The sequence below is a fragment of the Natrix helvetica genome, assembly GCF_964273705.1.
Source record: "Natrix helvetica genome assembly, chromosome: 9".
In the NCBI taxonomy this organism is placed as follows: domain Eukaryota; kingdom Metazoa; phylum Chordata; class Lepidosauria; order Squamata; family Natricidae; genus Natrix; species Natrix helvetica.
This window is the reverse complement of record NC_138560.1, coordinates 12,749,724-12,773,879: the sequence shown is the minus strand read 5'-3', so window position 1 is coordinate 12,773,879 and position 24,156 is coordinate 12,749,724. Positions and strand designations below refer to the sequence as shown.

The 24,156-nt window shown below is 46.3% G+C and overlaps 1 protein-coding gene across 2 annotated transcripts in view; it reads right to left on the bottom strand.

The window, feature by feature from the left end:
- The window catches only part of LOC309396919 (mitochondrial peptide methionine sulfoxide reductase-like), a 40,808-nt gene extending 22,456 nt beyond the window's left edge, over window positions 1–18,352 (bottom strand). Inside the window, exons 1-4 of one of the 2 annotated variants that reach the window (XM_081962497.1) lie at window positions 18,214–18,343; window positions 6,187–6,330; window positions 5,293–5,361; window positions 3,917–4,036 (exon numbers count right to left, since the gene is read on the bottom strand). In XM_081962497.1, coding sequence (XP_081818623.1) covers window positions 3,917–4,036; window positions 5,293–5,311 — 139 coding nt within the window. In that variant the 5' untranslated portion in view covers window positions 5,312–5,361; window positions 6,187–6,330; window positions 18,214–18,343. Of the gene's footprint in view, window positions 1–3,916; window positions 4,037–5,292; window positions 5,362–6,186; window positions 6,331–18,213 lie in introns of both variants that reach the window. The other variant, XM_081962496.1, reaches the window with a different exon arrangement.
- Between the last annotated feature and the right edge of the window lie 5,804 nt (window positions 18,353–24,156).

Below are 24,156 nucleotides of genomic sequence, written 5' to 3'. Positions count from 1 at the left end.
AACTTACGGTAAACCGCTCCAAACTCGATTGCAGCAAATACGACTTCAGCAACAGAGTGGTCAATGCCTGGAATGCACTACCTGACTCTGGTTTCTTCCTCAACCCCCCAAAACTTTAATTTTAGATTGTCTACTGTCGACCTCACCCCATTCCCAAGAGGTCTGTAAGGGGTATGCATCAGCGCACCAAAGTACCTACCGTCCCTGTCCTAATATTCCCTTGTATTTGTATTCATTTCATGTATTCATAATCATGTTTATACTTATATCTATTATCTTATACATGCTTGACAAATAAACAAACAAATAGAGAGTTGGAAGGGACCTTGGAGGTCTCCCTGCTCAAGCAGGAGATCCTTTACCATTTCAGACAAATGGCTGCTCAGTCTCTTCTTAAAAGCTTTCAGTGGTGGAACAACATCCCATAACTTCTGAAGGCAAGACGTTCCATTGCTTAATTGTTCTCACTGTCAGGAAATTTCTCATTAGTTCTAAGTTGGATTCGTCCTTGATGAGTTTCCATCTATTCTGTTGCTTCTTGTTCTTTGGAGAATAGACGAACAGGATAACAAATTTGGAAGGGACCAATTGGGAGGTCCTCTAATCCAACTCCCCACTCAGGCAGGAGAAACTATACCATTTCAGGCAAATGATTATCCAATCCCTTCTTTAAAACCTCCAAGATTGGAACACCTACAACCTCTGAACTGATGGTTCTCACTGTCAGGAAAGTTCTAGGTTGCTTCTCTCCTTTGATTAGCTTCCATCCATTCCTTCTGGTGCTTTGGGAAATAGGTTGACCACCACCCCCTCCCTCTTCCTTGTGGCAGCCCCTCAAATATTGGAACACTGCTATCATGTCATCATGGTAGACCACAAGCTACTTCTTGGCATGCTTCCTGAAGCAGATAATATTCATACCACAATTTAAGAGCAGCACTGCAGGGGTTAATCCAGAGCCTTCATCCCACTTGGAAACACTTGACACATTCCCATTAGATTAATATCTCCTGTCTAAAGGAGGAATTTCTCCTTTCACTGCTGTACCCTCATTCCCCCCGTGGAGTTTGAAATTCTCATCAGAGATGCATTTCCCTGGAGCAGTTTCTAGTTAATTTTGCTCAAGCAAGACTGCTGACCCTCCTATGGTAATTAGGAAGGGGGGGGAGAAAGGGAGGTGGGGAGGGAGGGGAGATGTTCAATTCCACCAGCAACCAGGCAAGAAGCTGGTGAACATGCCATGCCTACTGTGCTGGGCCCTGCTGCAGTCTAAATGAGAACAGGGCAGAGAGAGGGGGTGAACAGACAATATTAAGAAGAGACTGGCAAGCTTGTACTTCACTGCCTTTCCTGCTTACAAGACAAGCAAAGGGAACAGGTTTTTTAACAGATTAACAGACTTGGAAGGAACCATATAGGTCATCTAGTCCAACCCCTCCCCTCAAGCAGGAGACCCTACACCAGCGGTTCTCAACCTGTGGGTCGGGGGGGTCGAACGACCCTTTCACAGGGGTGGCCTAAGACCATCGGAAAACAAAATTGAACAGCCCTCTCTCAACAGAGGGGGAAGGATACGACATCATCTATCTCCAATCTACAACACAGTCCTTTCAACAGTTCCAAGAAGGCTCCACACCCATTTGCACCACTCCAGGTGACCTTAACGACTCGCTCAAAGGATGCAAATGACCAGCTGTCTGCAAGGAGTATAAATCCTTTCATTCCCCACCATCCAGTCAGAGCTGAAGAAGCTTCTTGGATGAGAAGTAAAATGTCTTCAAAGAGAAACCAGAAAGTCCAGTTGTCTCTTGAAAAAAAGCACCTTGGGGACAACTATGACCTGGATGGCTGAAAATCTCCATAGACCTCCAGTGTTGGAGCTCCCACAACTTCTGGAAGCAAGCTGTTCCACTGGCTACTTGTTTTTATTGTCAGTAAATTTATCCTTAGTTCTAGGTTGGTTCTCTCCTTGATTAATTTCCATTTATCCTCTACTTGGGGAGACATTTGCCACAATACCAGTAGAGGGGGATATCTGTAGCTCAGGATTGAACTGTAGAGTTTTTGGTGCTCTCTGAGCTTGGCTGTTCTCACAGCTCAGTTCTCCAAGTAAGAAATCAACCAACCTCTGGGAGCATCAGGGACTCCACATCTGTAACAATAGCAGCCCCCAAGGCAGCCTGCTACAATCAGGTTCAAACATCCTAACATTATCTCTGCCCTCTGCTGCACCCAAGAGGGAATTGCATACCTGCGTGACAACTATCCTGTTACACTACTTCGAAGTAGCAGAAGAATCTGAAAGCAGGAAGGATGAGGGTCAAAAGGTAAGTAGGTCCCAAATTGAGTATCTTCATCACAAAACTGTTTGAACTAGATCGCCTCCAGGGAAAATAAGAAAATAAGAGGGCCTGAAAGTTAAATTCCCATTATATGATGCCAACCAAGATAGGAGGCATACCCATCAGGAGGTCCCAAAGGTGCTTTTTCAAGAGGCAACTGGACTTTCTGGTTTTTCTTTGAAGACATTTTGCTTCTCATCCAAGAAGCTTCTTCAGCTCTACACTGGATGGTGGGGAATGGAAGGATTTATACTCCTTGCAGACAGCTGGTCATTTGCACCTTTTCGGGGGTCATTAACATCACCTGGAGGTCATCTCAAGGTGAAGTTAAACAACCCACTAAAAGAATGAAAATCTACTTTGATAGAGGGGTGGGAAGCGGTAATTTAACAACCTGTTCGCCTGAACCAGTGCTAACCGGCTGAATACTACCACTGCTTGGGGACCCCTGGTATATAAGACTGAGTCTGAAAAAATCTGGCTCCCTGCTCTGTTGCCTCCAGCACCCCAATCAGTTGTATTCCTGATTTATCTCAAAATGAGACAAAGATTGGGAGATATAAATGCAATTTGCAGATTTGACAGATTGTTTTGGAGAGTAAGGTAAGTGTGTGTGTGTGTGTATTTATGTGTAAGCAAACAAAGAGATTGTCGCCCCCCACCTTCCTTAATATTGTCTTAATACCCAGAATGTAGATGACAGATGTGGAGAACATTTCTTTCAGACAGATAATCTTCCACACCCACATTTAAAATGCTTTTGCAGTTAAGCTGCAAAACTGTTTGCTCTGATTTCTGTGGGATCCAGACTGGAGAGGGAGGATTAACCCTGCCAATAGACGCATTTGTCGGAGGAAGGCCAGAGAAGACACAAGTGTTCCTCTCTGAGGTTCATAAAAGGCAACACTGCCTCTAAGGAGGTACAAAACTCGCTGATCCAGGAACTGCACCGCCCATCATGGTCCAAAGGGGAAGGGAACATTCTAGCATTTTCCAGATCATTCTAGAATTCCCCAGAATAAAGATCTGACCTTAAATGTTGAATGAACCTATGGTACAGTACCGAAGGTTAAACTATATACAAACATAAAACCCGACCAGAATTAAAACTAACCATGCTTAGCATAACACTCTAAGCATGGTTAGTGTTGTGTGGACGAACTCAATATGAGGTAATCAAACGATGCAGCTGCTTTAAGAAGTAGCAATAGCACTTAGACTTATATACCGCTTCACAGTGCTTTAACTGCTGTCTCTAAGCAGTTTACAGAGTCAGCATATTGCCCCCAACAACCTGGGTAGTAGGTGATGCCATCCTACAAGCTCAGCAGCATATTTTTGGGGAACTGAATCCAAGGTTCTGCACAAGCCTGGTTTGAAACTGACTGGGTGAAGCATGCAATGTCACACAACCACACCAGCGTAAAGATGACAACCAGAAAATCAAGGCCAACTTTTTTTCTTTGTTTCAGTTGGGGAGAAAGTAAAGTCCGTGAGTCTCGTATGTACAAGCCCTCCGATCTCTTTCATGGAGAAAAGAGATTCCACCCAGAATTCTGCTCAAGAAGACTTACCGCTGCAGACTTCTTTGTAGGTAGGATTGGGGGTGAGGCCTCCTGAGAATCCCACCTGTGTGGAGAAGACCCCCGATAGTTTCCAAAACATTCTTTCTGCTCCCCAGAAACATCCCATGCCTGGGAAGGAAGCAAAGAAAAAAGAAAAAGAAAAGCCATCTTAATAAGTGAATTGTGAAGATGTTCTGTGTCAGAGGTGTCTAACCTCAGCAACTTTAAGACTTGTGGGCTTCAACTCCCAGAATTCCCCAGCCAGCTAGCTAGCCAGCCATGCAAGTAACAGCAAAGCATCAATTACATTATTTCTCTGTTACTGGTTCCAGAAATGTTACTTCTCTTTTAAAATTAGAAGCCAGGTTATTGAAATTGAATTTGGAAAATGAACATGTAAAAAACATTGTATGATTCAGTGGGCAAGGAATTTTGGATATAATGTGATGCTTGAACTATGGGAAAAGAGGCGGACGAAGGGTTTAAAATTTACATTAAATTATAATCTAAAAGAAAATTTCTATAAGATTATGTATCGTTGGTATTTAACACCAGATAAGTAATCTAAGGTGTATAAAGGTGTGGCAAATGAATGTTGGAAGTGTAAAAGTAAAGAAGGGATTTAAAAAAAAATCTACGGTGCACTTCTGCTAAAGCAAAAAAAAAATTTTTTGAGTATGATTTATATTTTAATACGGACAATTTTGAAAATGGAGATAAAAATGAAACCGTTTTTTTTTTTCCTTTTGGGCCTAAGGGAAAAAGAACTGGAGAAAAAAAAATTGGAACTGTGTTACTGTATATCCGTGATGGCGAGCCTATGCCACATGTGCCCAATGTGGTACGTGAAGATATGTCCCTGGCACACGCGGCCTTGCCTGTTTGTCTTCTGGGTATCTGGTGTGCATGTATGCACAACAATCAACTGTCCTTTGTGCATGTGGCAGTGGTAAAAACCACCCTGCACATGTTGGGTGCGCATGCATGCCAGAACCCAAAAGTTCAACTTTTCTGCTTCTGAACTTTGTGTTTGAAGTGGAAAAAAATGAAACTTTGATTTGGGGTTTTAATGAGTAGATTGATAAATCTTTATAGAAATGGCTTGTTCATAATATTATGAAAAGAAAGAAGTGATCTGATGTTAACGTCTTATTTTATTGCAACAGAGAGAGTGGGCAGTCAATGCTCCCCCCCTTATCCTTCCTCACTTCTCTTCCCTTTCTTCCTCTCCACTGCTTTCTTATTTACTTTTGTATTTTGTATCTTATAATATAACTCAATAAAAATGTTAAACTAGAAAAAAAAATTAGAACCTAGGGTTAGAGCCCCAAGTGGTGGGGGAAGGGGTGTAATTAAAATCTGGTCATGGAGAAATCATCACTTACCAAATATTGCCATTTGCATTCCTTCGGGAAATGGGGGATATGTTGGATTGTTATTGACGGCATGGACAGCTGCAAAAAAAAGGGGGGGGGAAGAAAAGTCATCAGAGGTACTCTCAGTTAATGGCCATTCATCCAGTGATGGTAGAAAGGGCATTGAACAAGAAGCTTATGCCCATCCTCCAAATTGCATCCTTTACAAGGCCCCCCGCAGTCTTGTGACTGAGATTTGGGTGCCTAGCAACCAGCTCATCATTCTGACACTTGCAGCATCCCGTAGTCACATGTCTTGTGATCTTGATTGCCCGTTTCCCACAAGCAAAGTAAATGGGGAAGCGGGCAGGAAGTCACAAGCTGTAATCATGTGAGGTCCTCACTTGATGATAGCAACCAAGTAAACCACAGGGACATGTCCAGACAGTCACCAGAAGTCCAAACAGATAGGAAAGCATCAAAAACAAAGCAGTCGCCTCAATAAATTAGCATTCCTAGAATTCTTATGGTATCTGTTTCCTGATCTGGCCTAGTTAAAAGAGTTGACATCAATCTTGAAAGACTGCCAAGGTTCCTCTTTGCCCCCTTTAAAGTCAAGGTTGGGTCACTATGAATGTCTTCCTCTTGCTTTACGTTTCACAAGCCTGAATTCTCCTTCTTCTTCTTGACAGCTCACTCATCTTTTCACCAAGGTTATTTCCTCATTCTCTTACAGCATCCCATCCAACATCTGGAGAGCCCTCTAACTAAACGGTTTAAGTAGTGCAATATAGATCCATGCATCTATCTGTCTGTCTGTGTCTCATACAAACACTGCCTTATCAGAGTGTGAGAGGATCTATTGATTGCAATAGCAAAAGTGATTTTGTATCAAAAGGTGCAAGAATATCCATCTGTATTTACCAGATACATATTTTATTCCTGTATTTTCTTGTATTGTTGAAACTGAAACTCAAAATCAAACTTCACATTATCCCAGTGCACTGTTTCTCAACCTTCAGCCATTTTAAGATGGGTGGACTTCAGCTCCCAGAATTCCTCTGCCACCTGGGGTCAGAGAATGACAGTTAGAAAGATCAATCAATGATGAATTAAACCAGAGGGAAAACATATCAAGAGAGTGGGAAGATATGTTTGAAATGGAGTCAGGGGCCTCGGTAATAATTTTAGAAAACAGGCAGTGGAACAGGATAAAGGTGGAATGCTTAGATGGGACATCCAAGAAATAGATATAGATGAGAGGAATGGGGGAGACAAGTAAAATAAAAGCATAGCAATTGAAGTATCAAAGCGGGCAAGAGACAATGGGTAGATGATCCCTTTTTTATTGTTGTTTTGACTTGCTTTTCCTTCTTCTCCTCTCTATTTAAAGTATAGCAATTAAAGTATAAAGCAGGCAAGAGACTATGGATGGATAGTTCCTGTTCTCGGTTGCTGTTTTGAATTGTATTTTCCTATCTGTCCCTCTTTATTCTTTTTCTCTCTTTCTCTTTGTAGGCAGGTGACATGACTAGAAGTTAGACAGGAAAGAAAGAAAAGGTTTTTTAAAAAAAGTAGGACGATATGATTAAAAGCTAGAGTAAGAGATAGAAATAAAGAGAATATTAATGTATTACATTTGTATTTCATAAAATGAAAGTAATGATGAGAAATAGGTGGAATAATTGATTAATGATAGATTGTAAGCTAATATAGAAGTCTACTGTTATAGGAATTTCATAAGTTGATTGAATGTAACAATAACGTTTAATCTGATCAGTTTTGTTTGCACTGGAATGTAGGGCGCCATGTACCACACTGTTCACGCATCAATTTGATATTTTTATAAGAAATAAAAAAACTTTTTTTTTTAAAAAAAAAAGAAAGATCGATCAATTCTACCAGCTAACTTACTTGGACATAAAATTGGTTCTAGAAAGAAAACAATTAAATTATTTTAAAGCCACAATTTTCTCCTCAATGAATCTTGCTCAAAATAACTCTGTGAGAATACCGTGTTTTCCCCAAAATAAGACAGGGTCTTACTTTCTTTTGAACCCCCCCCCCCGAAATAAATGCTTGGCCTTATTTTGGGGGAGGTCTTATTATTTTTGAGATGCAGGAGGCGCGAGCATGGTCACTTCATGGCTGTTGCTGTGTTGTAATATTTTGGGGGAGGACTTATTTTCAGGGGAGGGCTTATTTTACCGCATGCACTCAAAAGCCCAATTGGGCTTATTATCCAGGGAGGTCTTATTTTCGGGGAAACATGTGCAGATGGCTGTAGGTGCACTCATATTTGCAAACCAGTAGGGAAGGGAAGGGAAGGGAATACCAATCCTGAGCAGCATCTACAATTTAAGTCCATCTCATGTAAAAAGTGTTTTGTTTTGTTTTTTGGTTATACATTTAAAGATGATCCTGAGTTCTAACAGGGGGAATAATATCTCTACCTGTATTTTCCACACCATGGTATGACTACAGGGAGTCTTTGTTTAGCAACTGCCTCATTTAACAACCATTTGCCATTGTAATGGGGCTGACAAAGTAATCTTATCTTTTTATTTATTAACTTTTGCAGGTCTCTACAGCTGAAGTAAGATCATGAGCACGGTCGTGGTTTCATTTAGTGACTGCTTTACTTAACGACAAAGTTGCTGGTCCCAGCTGTGCTCACTAAATGAGGACTACCTGTATACACACCTTTATTTGAGTTTCTTGCTAACTACCTTGGCTCTAAGCTACAAATAACACAGTCCTTGCTTTAACCTCTACAAAAATTTCTGTTGCCTCTGCCTCCATTTTAAGAGGATATTTCCCCTTCTTTTAGCTATACTGCATTAGATCAGACTTCTGCTTGTGTTTCTTCTATATCTACAACTTCAAAACGGAGCCTGCCGGCTGCAGTGTCAAATGTTGCTTCCTGCATCCTGAAATATTTTCTCATTTCTGTTCTGATTTTTAAAAAACAAAAAAAATATACATATTATATATAGTAGAATATTTTACTATGACCAAAACATCAGAGACATCGACTGGGGCAACCCAGGAAAGAAAGCAGCACCCAAGCATAAGCCTGGCTCATTTTCTTCCGATCCTTATTTAAGTTCAGCGAGACTGTAATTTCTTTGTCTCCCTGGATGTCTCACACCTACAAAGGCAGCTGAGCACACCAGCAACTCTATGGAAGAGGCTTCAAAGTGAGCAGCGTGGCAAAAATCCTAGCAGGGATTCCTTCTTTTCCCCAGGTCCCTCTTAGAGCATTCTCTCCGAGCTTCCTTCATGCAGGAGCTCCTTGCCATCTATAACCCGTCTTCCGCGCCACACCCACCAAAGGCGGTTAGAAAAGCTGGCAGTCCTGAACCAGCAATTGCTTCAGTTCTGCCTCACCTCCTGAAAGCCTCTGGATGCCAGGACCAAAGACCAGATGCCGAAGGATGCCTGCAAGGTGGAGGCATCCCTACGGTGGGCCAAAGAGCCATCTCAAGAGGATACATAAACGCACGGCTACATCCAACATGCCGTACGCCGGTTTGATACAGGAGGCACAACAAAGCAGGCATCGACCCTTGACTATTTCCCCCCCCAAAGTGAGGCTAAAATCTACACACCTACCCTGAAAAACACCCATGCCCACCCGACACCCGGTGCCAGCCAAATTCTCATGGGATTCGGATGCAAAAGTTTCCAGCTTTGGAATCCTTTTAAAAAACTAAACCAGACAAAGGAAGCACAGCTGGCCTGGAGGTTTTCCTTACCTGTTCTGGGCTACCTGTCTCGGAGGGTGAAGGGGTCCGTGTGAAAAAGTCACCTGGGGAATCCAGGGCCCACCTAAACCAATATTCAAGAGAAGTCCAAAGGCGCCACTGGAGGCCCGTATGGATCCAGTCGGCAATTCCCTGCCAAGGTGGCGAGGCAGCTTGGCAGCTGGCAGCCAATTCCTGCTACCCCTCTCCCTCCTTCCCCCCTTCTTCCAGGCAAGATAGCAGTCCACATTATTTCCTTGGCCCAGATTCAAATCGATCAGCACAGGAACTGCTGCGCTCCCTCAATGCAACTCTCTGCATTGGGTATCCATGTGCTAACATAATGAACATCCAATCACCGCAAGAAAAGGAGAAGTGGGAGCAAAAAAATCAAAGGAAAAGATGGAAGCAATTTGCCATATTAAAATAAAAAACAAACAGGTGCCCAGATCAAGGATCTGCGATTCATTTTGTTCCCCTAAACATCCGCCACCCCCTCCCCGCTTTTCAGCGTTTCTCTTCCGAAATATACATTACCATGTGCGTGTTCGCCCAGCTTTCTATGGCATCTCTGCCAAGCAGCCTTGGCAAACCTCCAGCCTGTGCCAGTTTTATTCGCTTCCCTCCCTCTCTCCCTCTGTCTCACGGCTTCCCTGCCAACCTTCATCCCAACCGCCGTGTTCTTCTCTCTCTCTCTCTCTCTCTCTCTCTCTCTTTCTCTTTCGCCTTTTCCCTTTGCTGCTTGTTGGAAAGCCAAAAACGAGAGAGAAAATGTTGAACGATATAAACGTTTATAGACACTACTATACTTTTACTTTCCTCCCTCCCCACCCCCCAAAAAAAGGATGAATAAGGGGGAAGAGGGAAGAAGAGGAGAAAGAACAGAGCCCAAATAAAAGCTTACCCCCTTGGGTAGGCGGTTCTTGGTTCCCTTCGGTATTAGGACCCGCTCGAGTTTTTTGGATGCCCGCCTTGTGCCCTCTGACTGCAGGAGGCTCAGGGATACCAGGAAGGGGATGGAGTAGATCAGACAATACACGCCCAGGAGGCTACTGTCAGCCGGCTGGAGTTTTTCCTCTCCAAATGGTGCCAGGTTCTTCCCACCCTTCTGCCATCAAAAGAATGGGCAGCATAACAACCTGGTTTTTTTTTTTTATATGGCATCAGCTTGCCGAGGTACAATGCATCATGGGACAGGGAGGAAGAAGGGAGGAGGGAGAAGGAGGCAGAAGGGAACAAATTTACCTTGAGAGATGCCAATTTCCTTCCATTGTTTTTTGTTTTTTTTTAAAAAAAACCAACACCGGTGTTCAAAATTAGAAAACGAGCAGGAGAAACCTAATTCTCCAAATAGCTCAGAGAGAAAACGGAGCTCTTCAAATCTTTGCATGCTATTTCTCAATCATTCCCCCACCCCCCCATCCCCAAGGTGAGAGAACTTGAGCCCTTGGTTACCGTGGTTCAGCAAATCACCGGGGGTCATTAAGCGAGGCTCTCACACGGTCACGACTCCTTGACTTTCCTTGTCGGAAGCCAGCAGGGGAGGTCACAAATGATGATCAGGTGATATGGCAATGGTCAGTTACTGAGCACCTGGATGGCGATCACGTGACCATGGGGGCTGCGATGGCCAGAATTCTGAGGACTGGTTGTAAGGACCACTTACTCAGAATGGTTGTAAGCTCAGTCGCTCAAAATGGGGGCCATTACCTGAGGACCATCTGTAATTATGTCTGGGAGGGAGAAAAACAGGCCTATCAGAAGTACCGGAAGTCCTGTTTCTGGCCTCCGGAGACCAGGGGAGCTGTTTTTGCCCTCCTGGAAGCTCGGGGAAAGCCTCCGGAGCCTGGGGAGTGTGACCCCCCCCCCCCCGGGTGCAGGAGGCCGACTAGGCCACACCCGCCATGACCACGCCCACCCAGCAACTGGGCAGAGAACTGGTTGCTAACATTTTTCAATCCCACCGTTGCTTAGAGCCAACAATTTGTACTCTCCTGCACAAAAACATTGTCGCATTATGCATTCCAGAGAGTAGCCGCTCGCCAATGTACATTGTAGAATTTTAAAAAAAACCATTCCTTCTAATAAAACTTATATTTCAAGATGTCCACTCCTCTGGAAGATTAAAAAGTGAACCTCCCTTCATAAACTAGGAGTGAACCTCTGCTCACACTTGCAGCTTTGGGGGGTTTTTTTTCTTTCATATGAACTAGGAAATTTCTATTAACTTTCACATTCCAATGCATTCAAGCCAGGACATTATATCCAAGGAGCGGTCTTGGTTTATTAATCCAACATTAAACTCGCTTCAAGAGTCCAGATCACTCAGGAAATATTGTGATTTCCTGGCTCAGACGAAATGGAAATTCATTGCAATTACCGCTAACGGCATTACCCTCAATTCTCGGTGAAGTTTCTTCCAACACTCCCCTGAAAGGAGTAAACTAGAAGTAAACAGGAATAAACTAGGAACGGGTTTTACAAAATGGAAGACCCCCATGCTGAACAGAATTAACCAAGGATGCTCATCTGCGAAGGACTTGATAAATTGCCTATTTCACTGCATGCACAGGGACTACATTTCCCATACGAATATTAAATGCCTAGCAGACAATAACACACTACAAATAGAAATTAGTACGTGTTATTGTCTGCTGACAGCTAGATCAACTAATCAGTGGAATACTTGTCTCCAGAAGTTGTGGGTGCTGTAATACCCACCATTTTTAGAAAGAGATTGGATTGGACAATCATTTGTCTGAAATGGTATAGGGCAGGGGTGTCAAACTCAAAACCCGGGGGCTGGTTCCAGCCCACGGGGCTTAGATCTGGCCCGTAGGGCCGCCCTAGATACAGCAAAGGACCGGCCCACGGTGCCTCTGCCAGTGAAAATGGAGCTTGGGAGGGCTGGTGCCGCTATCCCAAGCTCCATTTTTGCTGGCAGAGAGTTGCAGGAGGCCATTGCAGCTAAAACGGGAGCTCGGGCGCCCATTTTCGCTGCCAGAGCACTCATGCCACGACAGGCACCTGTGACACGAGTGACTTCAAGCTGGCCACACCCACCCTCATCACGTCCACCCAGGCTCCCTGAGGTCAAACACAACCCTGATGCGGCCCTCAATTAAATTGGATTTGACACCCCTGCTATAGGGTTTCCTGCCTGAGTAGGGGGTTGGATTAGAAGACATCCAAAGTCCCTTCCAACTCTGTTATTCTGTAACTGCCTAGAACAAATTGCCTTGAAGTAATCCCCGATTTAACAACCCATTCATTTAGTTACCATTCTAAGAATGGCTTTGAAAAAAGTGGCTTATGACCGTTTTTCACACTTACGACCGTTGAGGCATTCCCCATGATCAAAATTCCGACTTTTGCCAACTGTCTCATGTTTTTGACGATCGCAGACTGTTCCCAGGGTCATGGTAATCACCTCTTGCGACCTGACAAGCAAAGTCAATGGGGAAGCCAGATTCACTTAACAACCGCGTCACTAACTTAACAACTGCAGCGATTCACTCAACCCCCGGAGCAAGAAAGGTCATAAAACGGGGCAAAACTCGCTGAACAATTGTCTTGCTTGGCAACAGAAATGCGGGGCTCCATTGGGGTCATAAGTCAAGGATTCAATTGCCTAGCGACCACAGGACCTGCCTCTGCAGGACTCCTGAGGATCCGGTGGCAGGACAAAGCGCCAGACACAAAAGTCCCCTCCAGAGCAGCCCTGCCATCCGCTCACACCCTGCTGACGAAAGGCCAGACACGCTGGGCAGGCCATGTTGCAAGGATGCCAGACCATCGCATCCCCAAACAGCCCCTCTACGGTCAGCTGTCTCCAGGAAAGAGATCGCACGGGGGACAAAGGAAGCGATGCAAAGACACGTTGGAAGCCTCCTTCAAGTCCCTGGATATCGACACCACCTCCCGGGAAACCCTGGCACAAGACCGATCGACATGGACAGGGAAATGATAAGAGTAATATGTTGGGAAACTCATAATTTACTTGATTTAAAAATCCACCAGGCCTCCAAACCATGAATGGAAAGGTGGTTGATTCTTCCAGGCGAAGTCCCTTGTTGTTTCTCACCTATGGAAAGAATCTTGCCAGAGTAAACACTCCAGGTTCTGCATCTACCAAATATTGGGGGAACTATTAGGGAGGGACTGTCCTCACTCTCTTCTGACCTGAGCCAGCAAGATTCTTATTTTTAGAGCCCATTATGGTTATATCCATGCCTAGCATCTTCCTTTAGATTAAAACCACGATCAAGATACCATCCCCTCCAATTGATGGTCGTGTGCCATTGCTTCAAATAAACTCCACATAAAACAGTTGGTCCCTCACACAGTCAAGAAATGGGGCCCCCAAATGCCCAGCCTCCCCATTGTCCCCAACTCCTCCATGTCCTGGTTCTCCTGCCTCATGGTCATAACTGTGCTTGCCATGTTTCAGGAATCATCTTGTTCCAAATGGGGAGACAGCAGAACACAAGGAGGAGGGCGGGGGAGGAAGGCTGCCAGGCATCCCTCCAAGTCTTTTATTCCTCTGTCTCCTAGCAACAGTATCCGTTGCCATGGAAAGTACCGCATGCCCCCATCCCAATCGGCACATGGGGAGCAGCTAGGGTATCATTCCAGAGCATTGGCTCTTGGCACATGCTCAGAATGTAAACAGAGATGACTCCGGGTCAGGAAGAACAGCTGGGAAATCGGCAGACCACAGACGTTTCACACGCACCATATTGTACACCCAGCTCTCATTCCTGAGCAGGGGACTGCCAACTGCAGAGGGAATGCAGAGGCAGGAACAGCACTGTCCAAGATTCAGTGCCTGCAAAATGCAGTACTCTCTGAGGGTCAATCTCTAAACTTTCAGATGGGGGAGGAGGAGGGGGAGGAGGAGGAGGAGGAGAGCAAATAATTCAATTTGGCTTCCAAAGTCCAGGGGTGAAACAGCCTTTTCCAGAGTCAGCATCTTCACTTCTCCCAGGCATACCTGCGTGCATTTAAGGCCAGAAGTAATGGCATTTTATTTTTATTTATTTCACCCTATTTATACAGGTAGTCAGTCCCCGGCTTAGGATCACAATTGAGCTCAGGATTTCTGCTGTTAAGTGAGGCAGTTGTTAATGTCAACCGCCAGGGAAATCAAGAGATTCAGGCAGTTCATATGAGTGTATAGATTTATTGCAAGCTTAAGCTCTCTACAACAGGGGTCCCCAACTCCATGGACCGGCACCATGGCATGGCAGAAACTGGGCTGCGGAAACAAATGAAGCTCCATCCATGGGATGCAGGCAGCACATGAAACCATGTCCCCACTGGTCCACTAAAAAACCTCTCTCCGTAGAACACGTCCCTAGTGCCCAAAAGGTTGGGGGATGCTGCTCTACAAGAATCTGAACTACTAATAGGCAAGGGACATTAGTGGGAGATAAGAGTAGAAGGAATTCGAGGTGGACTGGACTGAAGATCTCTTGTGAGCACAAAGGGACTCAGGACTGATGGTGCATTCGACCCCTCCCTTGGGCTCAGCTTGGCCATCTCCTATAGTTAAGTAGGTCACATCCAACTTTATGACCCATTTTCCCATGGTTGTTAAGTGAACCATGAAGTCTTTAAATGAATCCAGCTTTCCCCATTGACATGGCTTGCTGGAAGCCAGCTTGGATGGTTATAAGTGGTGACCTGCTGACCCCAGGATGCTGCAACCATCGCAAATACAGGCTGGACAGCCAGCATTCAAATTTTTGGATCTCATGAGCGTGGGGCAGCTATGTCAGTTGTTAAGTGAGAGTTTGGATCGAAAGTCACATTTCCCAGTGCTGTTGTAACTTTTAACAGTCACTAAATGAACGGTTGTAAGTTGAGAGTTACTGGTACGCTGTCCTAATCCATTTCTGGGCAGTGCAGAATAGTGCAGTGTGTGTGTGTTTGTGTGTGTGTGTGTGTTGCATTTGTGCTGATAAATAAATAAAGGGAGAAAAATGTAACAAGGCAACATAAAAAAATGGCTTTCTGCCTGGATGGGTCCTAGGGTGAGCCAATAGACAGAAAAGGGAAGCAGTATGCTCCCTCCCATATTTGGGCATACCAGGGATTGTGACACAATACACACACACACACACACACACACACATATGCTGGTTTTGTTGTATTCGGGTCTTTTCCCGTGTAAGGTTGAGATTGTCTTTGCAACGTTTCGGCAGGATCTCACCTGCCATCTTCAAGCGTGGGCTTGAAGCGGAGCTGCCGTCTTTCTGTAAGTCTTGGTGGGAGGGGATGGGGTGCTGGCTTTGTTTCAGTAAGTGGAATGATTGGTTGTGTGGTTGTATCATGATTGGTAGATTGGTGCTGATTGGTGCAGGCTGTGTGTGCATTGTTGTTTTGTATTGTAACGGCTTGGGTGGTAGGTGGTGTTCGTTTGTTGGCTAGGGCTGGTTTCCAGATGTTTGGTAGGCGGGAGGTATCATCACGTTTGTTCATGCTGTGGGGGTGTTTCTCTATTTCGATGGCTTCCATGATTATTCTCTTGTGGAGGTGTTCTGTTTTGGAGATTAACCTGGCTCCATCAAAGTTGATTTCACGTCCTGTAGCTTTAAGGTGCTGGAAAAGGGAAGAAGTTTTTTCTTTTTTTCTTACTGCGTACCCTTTTCCAGCACCTTAAAGCTACAGGACATGAAATCAACTTTGAAGGAGCCAGGTTAATTAGAGTATAAGACGCACCCTTTCCCCCCTAAAAGAGGGTGAAAATTTGGGTGCATCTTATACATTGAACGTAGTCCCACCCATCCATCGGCCCCCACTCGTTGGCCCCTGCCTCCCAGCAATTTACCTCCCTCTAGCAAACAGGGAAAATGGGGCTTGCGGAGGCTGCAATAGGCTATAGCAATCCCTGCAGCCTAAAACAGCTGTTGATCGGGAGACCCGCTGAAATTGAAAGTGAAATTTGCTGTTTGCTCCAGGCAAATTGCTGGGAGGCAGAGGCAGATTTTTTTTTCTTGTGCTAATCAGGCTGTTTGCTGCAAGGAGGTAAGTCAATAACTATAAATGCCTATAGGCAAACCTATGCCATGCGTGCCACAGGTGGCACGTGGAGCCATTTGTCAAGGCACGTGAGGCGTTGCCCTGTCAGCTGGCCAGAACGCATGTGCGCACTGGTCAGCTGGCTTTAGCCTTTTTTTGAGGCCATTTTTCTCCCTCCCCAGGCTCCAGAGGCTTTGTAGGAGCCTGGGGAGGGTGAAAACAGCCTCCCCCACCCACCCCCAGGAGGCTTCAGGAGCTTCCTTGAAGCCTCTGGAGGACAAAAAAATGGCCCTATGGGTGAACCCAAAGAACAGACTTCCGGTTTGCTTGTAGGGCTGGTTTAAGCCCTCCGGAGCCTTCAGGGAGCCTCCCGAAGGTCCCTGAAGGCTCTGGAGGACTAAAAACATTCCCAAACTTCCTGTTTGCCCTTAGGGCTGTTTTCTTGCACTCCGGAGGATTCAGGGAAGCTCCTGAAGCCTCCAAAGGGCCTCCGAGAGGCAGGGGAGGCTGTTTTCGCCCTCCCCAGGCTCCAATAAAGCCTCTGGAGCCTGGGAAGGGTGAAAAAAGCATGCAAAAATGGGGGATCACCTGTCATGAGCATTGCATTATGGGTGTAGCATGCCCGCGAATGACAACCCCCCCCGTGCTCCCCCCGCTTTTGGCACATGAACCAAAAAAGGTTCACCATCGCTGGCCTATAGAATGGTCAAATAGTTAAACTTATTTTTTAAAAGACTCTAGTTAAATTAGCAGCCCAGTCCTTAAGTGCATCTCGCTTCCCCATTGACTTTGCTTGTCGAAGGGTTACAAAATATACTATGTGTATAATAAAATAGGGACACGGTGGCTCAGTGGCTAAGACGCTGAGCTTGTCGATCAGAAAGGTCGGCAGTTTGGCGGTATGAATCCCTAGTGCTGTATAATAGAGCGAGCTCCCATTACTTGTCCCAGCTTCTGCCAACTTAGCAGTTCGAAAGCACGTAAAAAATGCAAGTAGAAAAAATAGGGACCACCTTTGGTGGGAAGGGAACAGCGTTCCGTGCTCCTTCGGCGTTTAGTCATGCCGGCCACATGACCACGGAGACATCTCTGGACAGCGCTGGCTCTTTGGCTTTGATAAGCACCGCCCCCTAGAGTCAGGAACAACTTGCACATAGGTGCGAGGGGAACCTTTACCTTTTACCTATAATAAAATGCTGCTTGTAAAGGAAGGAATGGATTTTAGTGGGGCTAAAGCTGTTCTTTGGGAAGAGGAAGGATATTTTTTTTCCCCTACTTAGCACCTTCTACTAGGTCTTTCAAAGTCATCCTTGTTCAAGAGAGCTCTGCTTGGCAGGCATGAGCAGAAAAAATCATGCCTGCCAATGGACAGGTCAAAGTCCCAAGATCGTGGGGGGGGGGGGGGTCCAACACTCTTAAGTCAACTGGAAGGTGCCCGTTGCTTTTTCCAAGACGGGCAACATAAGGAACTGAAAGTTAGACGCTCCGCCAACGTCCGTTTTGAGGGCGCCTGCATTTATTGGGGTGGGTGGGTGGCTTTCCCGTCCCGTTCTTTATGGGAGGAGGGAGTTTTCCAGGAAACCAGGGAAGGTAAAAAAAGAAGCTGACGATCACAGCTACCATTTGGCTGAGCAAAACAAAAACGGGGAACACCCCCCCTCCCCGGAAATCGCTTCGCCTTTGCTCCCCTCGCTGCCAAGTGCTGGGTCCTCCGCGTTGGTGGGAGTTTGTAAGTTTCGGTTCCTTCTGCGCCTCGCTTGGAAAAGCCACGGACGGGTCCGAGTTGACAACAGGCGCCTTGCTAGCTTCAAGGTTCGACGGTGGTTAAGACCGTTACGCGCTTATGCAAAACGCGTTGACGGTCGGATCTTTGGGACTTCGGTCTCTCGGTTCGCGGATACGACCGGGGGGCTGCTCAAAGGGCGGCAGGCGAGGCAAACTGCGCACCTTGGCAGGCTCCCTAAGTCCCGCGCGCCGCTCTAAGGGCCCGCATTTTACTCTACGTCTACCCAGCTCCGCCTCGGTTTGGCAACTCTGCCCAAGTTCAACTCCCATCCTTCCCTGCCTCAGCAATGGACGATGGGAGTTGAAGTCCAACAGAGCTCTCAAGCGCCAGCCCGGGAGGCTCCAAACTCCTCCACGCGCGGACTCTGCCACGCGTAGCCCATCTCCGCGGGGGTACCTTGCACTACGATGGCTTCCCGCCTGCCCGGCGGAGCTTCGTCCCGGCTCGGCATCTCCATTTTCCCCGGCATCGCGGCGCGACCCCTGAAAAAGCCGCCCACCGTCCACGGGTGACCCTTGCGCCACTTTGCAAAGCCAGGGTGCTGCGCGGGCCAGCTGGGGGTGGGCGGGGACGAGGGGAGGGCGTGACGTAGCTCTTGGGGGGCGGGGCTGTTGGCAGGTGGGGAGGGGACTCCAGGAATAGGGAAGCTTGCGCAGTGTTGGCATCCAGGTGGCGTTCCGACGCACGTAGAGCTCCCCCCCCCATGAGTTCGCTCCCCCCACGCAGCTCCTTGTAAACCCGCGAAAGAGTGGGGGATGCGCCTCGCACCTTGGCTACGGGCAAAGCTCAGTGGCGCCACTGGAGGCAAGGAGAGGCTTCCTGTTGCAAACCTATCTAGGTCACCTTCGTATGAAGTCCCCGTTAATTCAGAAGAGTTTTTGCAGGATCCAATCTGGGTTGGTCCCTGGGGACCAGAGGTTTCGCCTTCTGAGCTTTCGGACACGTGCTGGAGCCCACCCTCTCGGGGAACTTTTTAAACAGATTAACACAGTTGGAAGGGACCTTGTAGGTCATCTAGTCCAACCCCCCCCCTCAAGCAGGAGATCCTACACCAGTGATGGCGAACCTTTTTTGGCTCGCGTGCCATAAGTGGAGGGAGCGCAGGGGGGATGGTGCGCAGGTGTGCCGCACCCATAATGCAATGTGTGACCCCCACAGTGCGCAACCCCCATTTTTGCATGCTCTTTTCGCCCTCCCCAGGCTCCAGAGGCTTTATAGGAGCGTGGGCAGGGCGAAAACAGCCTCCCCTGCCCCCCCCCCACAGGCCCTCTGAGCAAACAGGAAGTCACTTCCTGGGAGGGGGCAGGGGAGGCTCTTTTTGCCCTGCCCAGGCTCATATAAAGCCTCTGGAGCCTGGGGAGGGCAAAAAATGGCTTCCAAAAATGGCAAATTCAGCTGGCCAGCGCGCGCATGCCACCTGTGGCACGCTGCCATAGGTTCGCCATCCCGGCCCTACACCATTCCTGACAAATGGCAATCCAGTCTCTTCTTGAAAGTCTCAGGTGAAGCTCCCACAACTTCTGAAGGCAACTTCCATTGGTCGATGGTTCTCACTGTCAGAAAATGTCTCCTTATTTCCAGGTTGAATCTCTCCTTGGTCAGTTTCTATCCATTATTCCTTGTCAGGCCTTCAGGGGCTTTGGAGAATAGCTTGGCCCCCTCCTCTCTGTGGCAGCCCTTCTCTCTAACAGAATGTGCCATTCACACATTCTGGTGAGAAAGAGAGAGATGTTTCCTGAGGATGGGCTCCAGCATGAGCCCGAAAGCTGGGAAGACCTGGGGACTGACCCAGATTGGCTCCTGCAACATTATCCCTGGATACCTATGCTTTGCCTTCTTCATTCATGCTGTCAGAGGGGTTTTTCTCCCAAGTGAAAGCAAAGTCGGTGTCCTTTTGTCAGGGATGAAATAGTAAGGATGGGAAGAAGCTTATTCTATTCCTCTGTATTGAAACTTCTTGTGTCTTAAGTCCAGTTAGACTAGTCCCAAAGGTGCTTTTTCAAGAGACAACTGGACTTTCAGGTTTTTTTCTTTGAAGACTGGCTTTAACAACTCAATATAAAATGCAAATGACCAGCAGTCTGCAAGGAGTATATAAATCCTTCCATTCCTCACCACCTAGTCAAGAGCTGAAGAAGCTTCTTGGATGAGAAGTGAAATGTCTTCAAAGAAAAACCAGAAAGTGCAGTTGCCTCTTGAAAAAAGCACCTTTGGGACAACCGTGACCTGGATGACTGAGAATCTCCAGGGACAGAGGAGTGTTTCTCAACTTTAGCCATTTTAAGAGGTGTGGACTTCAACTCCCAGAATTTCCCAGCCACCTCACCTCTCAACTGGCTGGGGAATTCTGGGTATTGAAGTCCAGACATCTTAAAGTTGCCGAATTTTAAAAAATACTGCTGTACACCCATCTGCTCTCTACTCTCTAGTCAACTGAAGGTCATTAGTTGGAGGCCGGTTCTTCAACCAGAAGATTCCTTTTTCAGAGTTATTTAGATCCAATAAGTCTTAGATCTTTTAAGAAGACATCTGTTCTTCACTAAGACTTAAATTTCCATCCTGGCTGCAGGAGGGATGGAATGGGGTAAAGGAAGAGGCCTAATCTAACCAGGAAGAAAAGGTATCTAATGTTCTGAGACAGGTTTCCTTAAAAAGCACGAAACAGAGTCTTGGTCCTGGCAAAACCCCTTTTAATTACACAACTGTGAATTCCTTTCATTCACAGTCCGCAAGGCTTAGCAAACAGTCTTTCCGAGGAATATTTATCAGCACTAACCTTATCTCGTTTGGAGAGCTGCCAGATAACTAGTTTCCAAGTGCAGGGCAAGGCAAAACTTGGCACAGAGCCTCTTATAGTCACAAACAGAACTTTCCACTCTTGAAACGACTGAATGAATGAATTGTTCCCTGTGAAAGCCCTCTCCCCCTTCGCTCCTCTTTTGTTTCCTATGGGAGGGGCCAATCACCTCCAAGGTGTGTGGCTTTATTCCTAAGTTGATCCTGCTTTCTTAGTTGTTCTTGTCTTCTGGCAGTTCTGCACATGTGCACACTGGGAACAGGCTCCAGCTGTTCCTCTGCCCCACTGCTGTCTAGCTCCCTCTCTGCCTCTGACGCAGAGCCCTCGTCTGAGCTTTCCTCAGCCCCCAGGACTGGCCCATGTTCTTCTCCAACCTCACTGTCCAACTGCTGCCAGCTTTGCTGGCTGCCGGTGGGCCACAACATCTAAGAGGAAACCCTTACCCCAGGAGGATAGGTCTCAAATTTTGCAGATCCCATGATTCAGTAAGGAATCAACCATTTTAAATTATTTTCAGATTTTGTATAAGCTTGACACTAGTTTTGTGTTTTCCCTTTCTCGTTTGTTTGCATTTTCTCAAGGATCCTTGGTATCCCATAGTTCACAGATGGAACTCCTGGAATCAATTTATTTTCTAACGTTTCTCAAATTCAACAGAATAAAATCAACAAAAGCTGGTGCAGAACCCCTAAAAGAACTACTGTCCCAGTTCTCTCTCCAGTCAGCCCTCCTTCCTGGTTAGCTGGGTTGGCTGAATTTGTCCCAACACAGTACATAAAACTGAATGAAAGTCTTCCAATATCTCTTCCAACAGAGAGGAAGGAGTCAAGCTATTTTCCAAAGCACCCGAAGACCAGACAAGGAATAATGGATGGAAACTGAACAAGGAGAGATTCAACCTGGAAATAAGGAGGAGCTTTCTGACAATGAGAACAATCAACCGATGGAACAGAAGTTGCATTCAGAGGTTGTGGCAGCTTCATCACTGGAGGCTTTCAAGAAGAGACTGGACTGCCATCTGTCAGAAATGCTGTAGGGTCTCGTGCTTGGGAGTGTGGACTAGATGACCTAGAAATATGGCTGCTAAACTCCCCTGCCCTCGGGCCAAATGCATCATGTGCTGGCCACGCCCAGGCCCAGTTTAGCGGAAGGTTGGGAAATGTTCCAATAGGTCATGTGACGCCACCATGACAAAATGAGTTTGACACACACACACCCCGACCTACAAGGTCCCTTCCAGCTCTGTTAATCTGTATCTGGTTTTGGTAGCTGGTGGTTCAGTGGGTGATGGAAACCAAGCCAGGGTCTGATCATGGGGTGTGAAACCAGGCAATGAGACTTCAATCCCTAATGTGGTTGCTTCATCCAAGTGTATTCAGCAACGGCAGCAGTTGTGCTCTGTTAATCCAGATTTAGGGTTTTGAATGCCCTGAGATACACTGTGGAGGATATATGTCAGGCGAACCAATAGGAGGTTCTCAAGCTAATCTAGAATGACATTCATCTTCATTTCTCTACCCCTTGGCAGACTTTCCAAAGCCCACTGCAAGGGGATTGCTTCCCATTTCTCACAAAGGATTTGTTCCTTTGCCAACAGATCCCTGGGCAGAAGACCTTGGCCTGCCCTGACCTTACCCAAGACTGATTTGAGCAATGCACCACCAGCAAGTACTGCCATAGAAGTAATCCTGAAGAAAATGCAATGTGAGGTCTGCAGCCATCTTTTCTTTTGGGTCTTTGGCCTGCCACACTTTCTATTATTCTGCTATGCATTTTCCATTGTGGGAAAATGGGAAGGGGGATTCTATGTAGTTAAATGCTAGTTATGTAGCCATAACAAAATTCTTTCTAGAAAGCCAGGGTCATCCTTTGTCTCTGCACCTCTGCACCTGACCGGAATTGGATGGGTGGAACTGCCAGCATGGGAGTGGGAGATTGGACCATGTGATGGACTTGTGGGTGTGGGGGCAAGATCTTGAACTTTCAACTGGGTGGGGAAAACTGGGAAACTTTCAGATTTGGGTTTTCCCAGGTGTGCCAACATGGCTCTCTTCATAAATTGGAACTTTGAGCAATACTTTGCCTCGGATTCTGATTTACTTTGGGATGCTATTTGGAACCCTGACATTCAATCTTTGCCAGGAAGAAATATGTCCACCTTGAGTTTTACAAACAAAATTAAGAGGTTGGAGGCTGACTCTTGGAACACAAGATAAAAACTCCCTCGCCTATGATTTAAACATAAGGATGACATTTGCAAATCATCATAAGTCAACGTCTTAACCGTGGCTTGTGGAACAAGCCACAGTGGCGTTATTAGAATGAAGTAGATTCATAGTGTTGCCTGATGGGGAAAAATAATTGCCAATGCTTTGAATTTAGAACACTCCCTTTGCAAGGACTCTTCCACCAGGTCATGGGAATCCAGACACCATGGTCCCAGCTGTGGTATGGACTGATTTTTATATCTGCAGTCTATTGCTGGAGGCCAATATATCCAACTTATTAAGGTTGATCCAACTTGGCAATGATTCAAATCCTTAGGTGTTAGTTGCATTAATATTGTTCAAAGCGACGGATGTGTTGTGGCCCTCCAGCAGAGCTGGCAGTAAATTTGGACAGTGAGGAGGTTGGGGAAGAACATGGGCCAGTCCTGGAATCTGGGAAAGGCTCTGATGAGAACTCTGTGTTGGAGACAGAGAAGGGGCCAGAGCCATCTGACAGTTATCAGCTGCCTTCGGAGTCAGACCTCAGTGAGGCAGATGAACAGCTGGAGCCTGTTCCCAGTATGCACATGTACAGAGTTGCCAGATGAAGGGAACAGCTAAAGAACAGGGGCCATTTTGGGAGTAAAGCCACAGGTGGATGATGAATGGCCCATCCTAGATGAAATAAAAGAGGAGCGAAAGGGGAGTGGAGTTTGCAGGAGACAATTAGGTGCTTGATTGGTTTGTAACTCTCCGAGACTCCTTGCCAAGTTTTGCAGATATTGTCCTGGCAGCTCTCCAAGCCAGATAAGGTCTGTGACTGCAAATCCTCCCTTGAAAGACTTTACTGGATGTGAATGAGCAGAATTCACAATAAATTAATAAAAGGGGGTTTTGTCGGGACAAGGAGTTGCTTCATGCTCTTGGGAAGTCTAGCTCAGAACAAGGTGATCCACTGTTTGGTGGAACATAAATTGGAAGATTGTGAGAAAAGATCCACTGCTGAATAAAAACGTTTAGCATTCTCCTCCCCCCTCCCCGCCAAAAGGAAAGTGACATGGAATTGGCTCTGCTTTGTGGCCCATGCAGCAGTCAGCTAAAGCTAGAGGGCTCCCCGTTTATAATATTTGACACATCATTGAAATGTATAAAGAAAACTCCATGGGGGTGGAAGGGCTGCTTTGTAGCAGGAACAACTGTGTCATTAAAAGGATCCCTCAGTGGGGAAATGACTTTGTAGATTAAATTGCAGGGGAAACTATACGTGTGGGAGGGGAGTAGAAGAGAAGCTTAAATTCAAATGATTACGGCTGCTGAGAATGAATTAAAATCCCA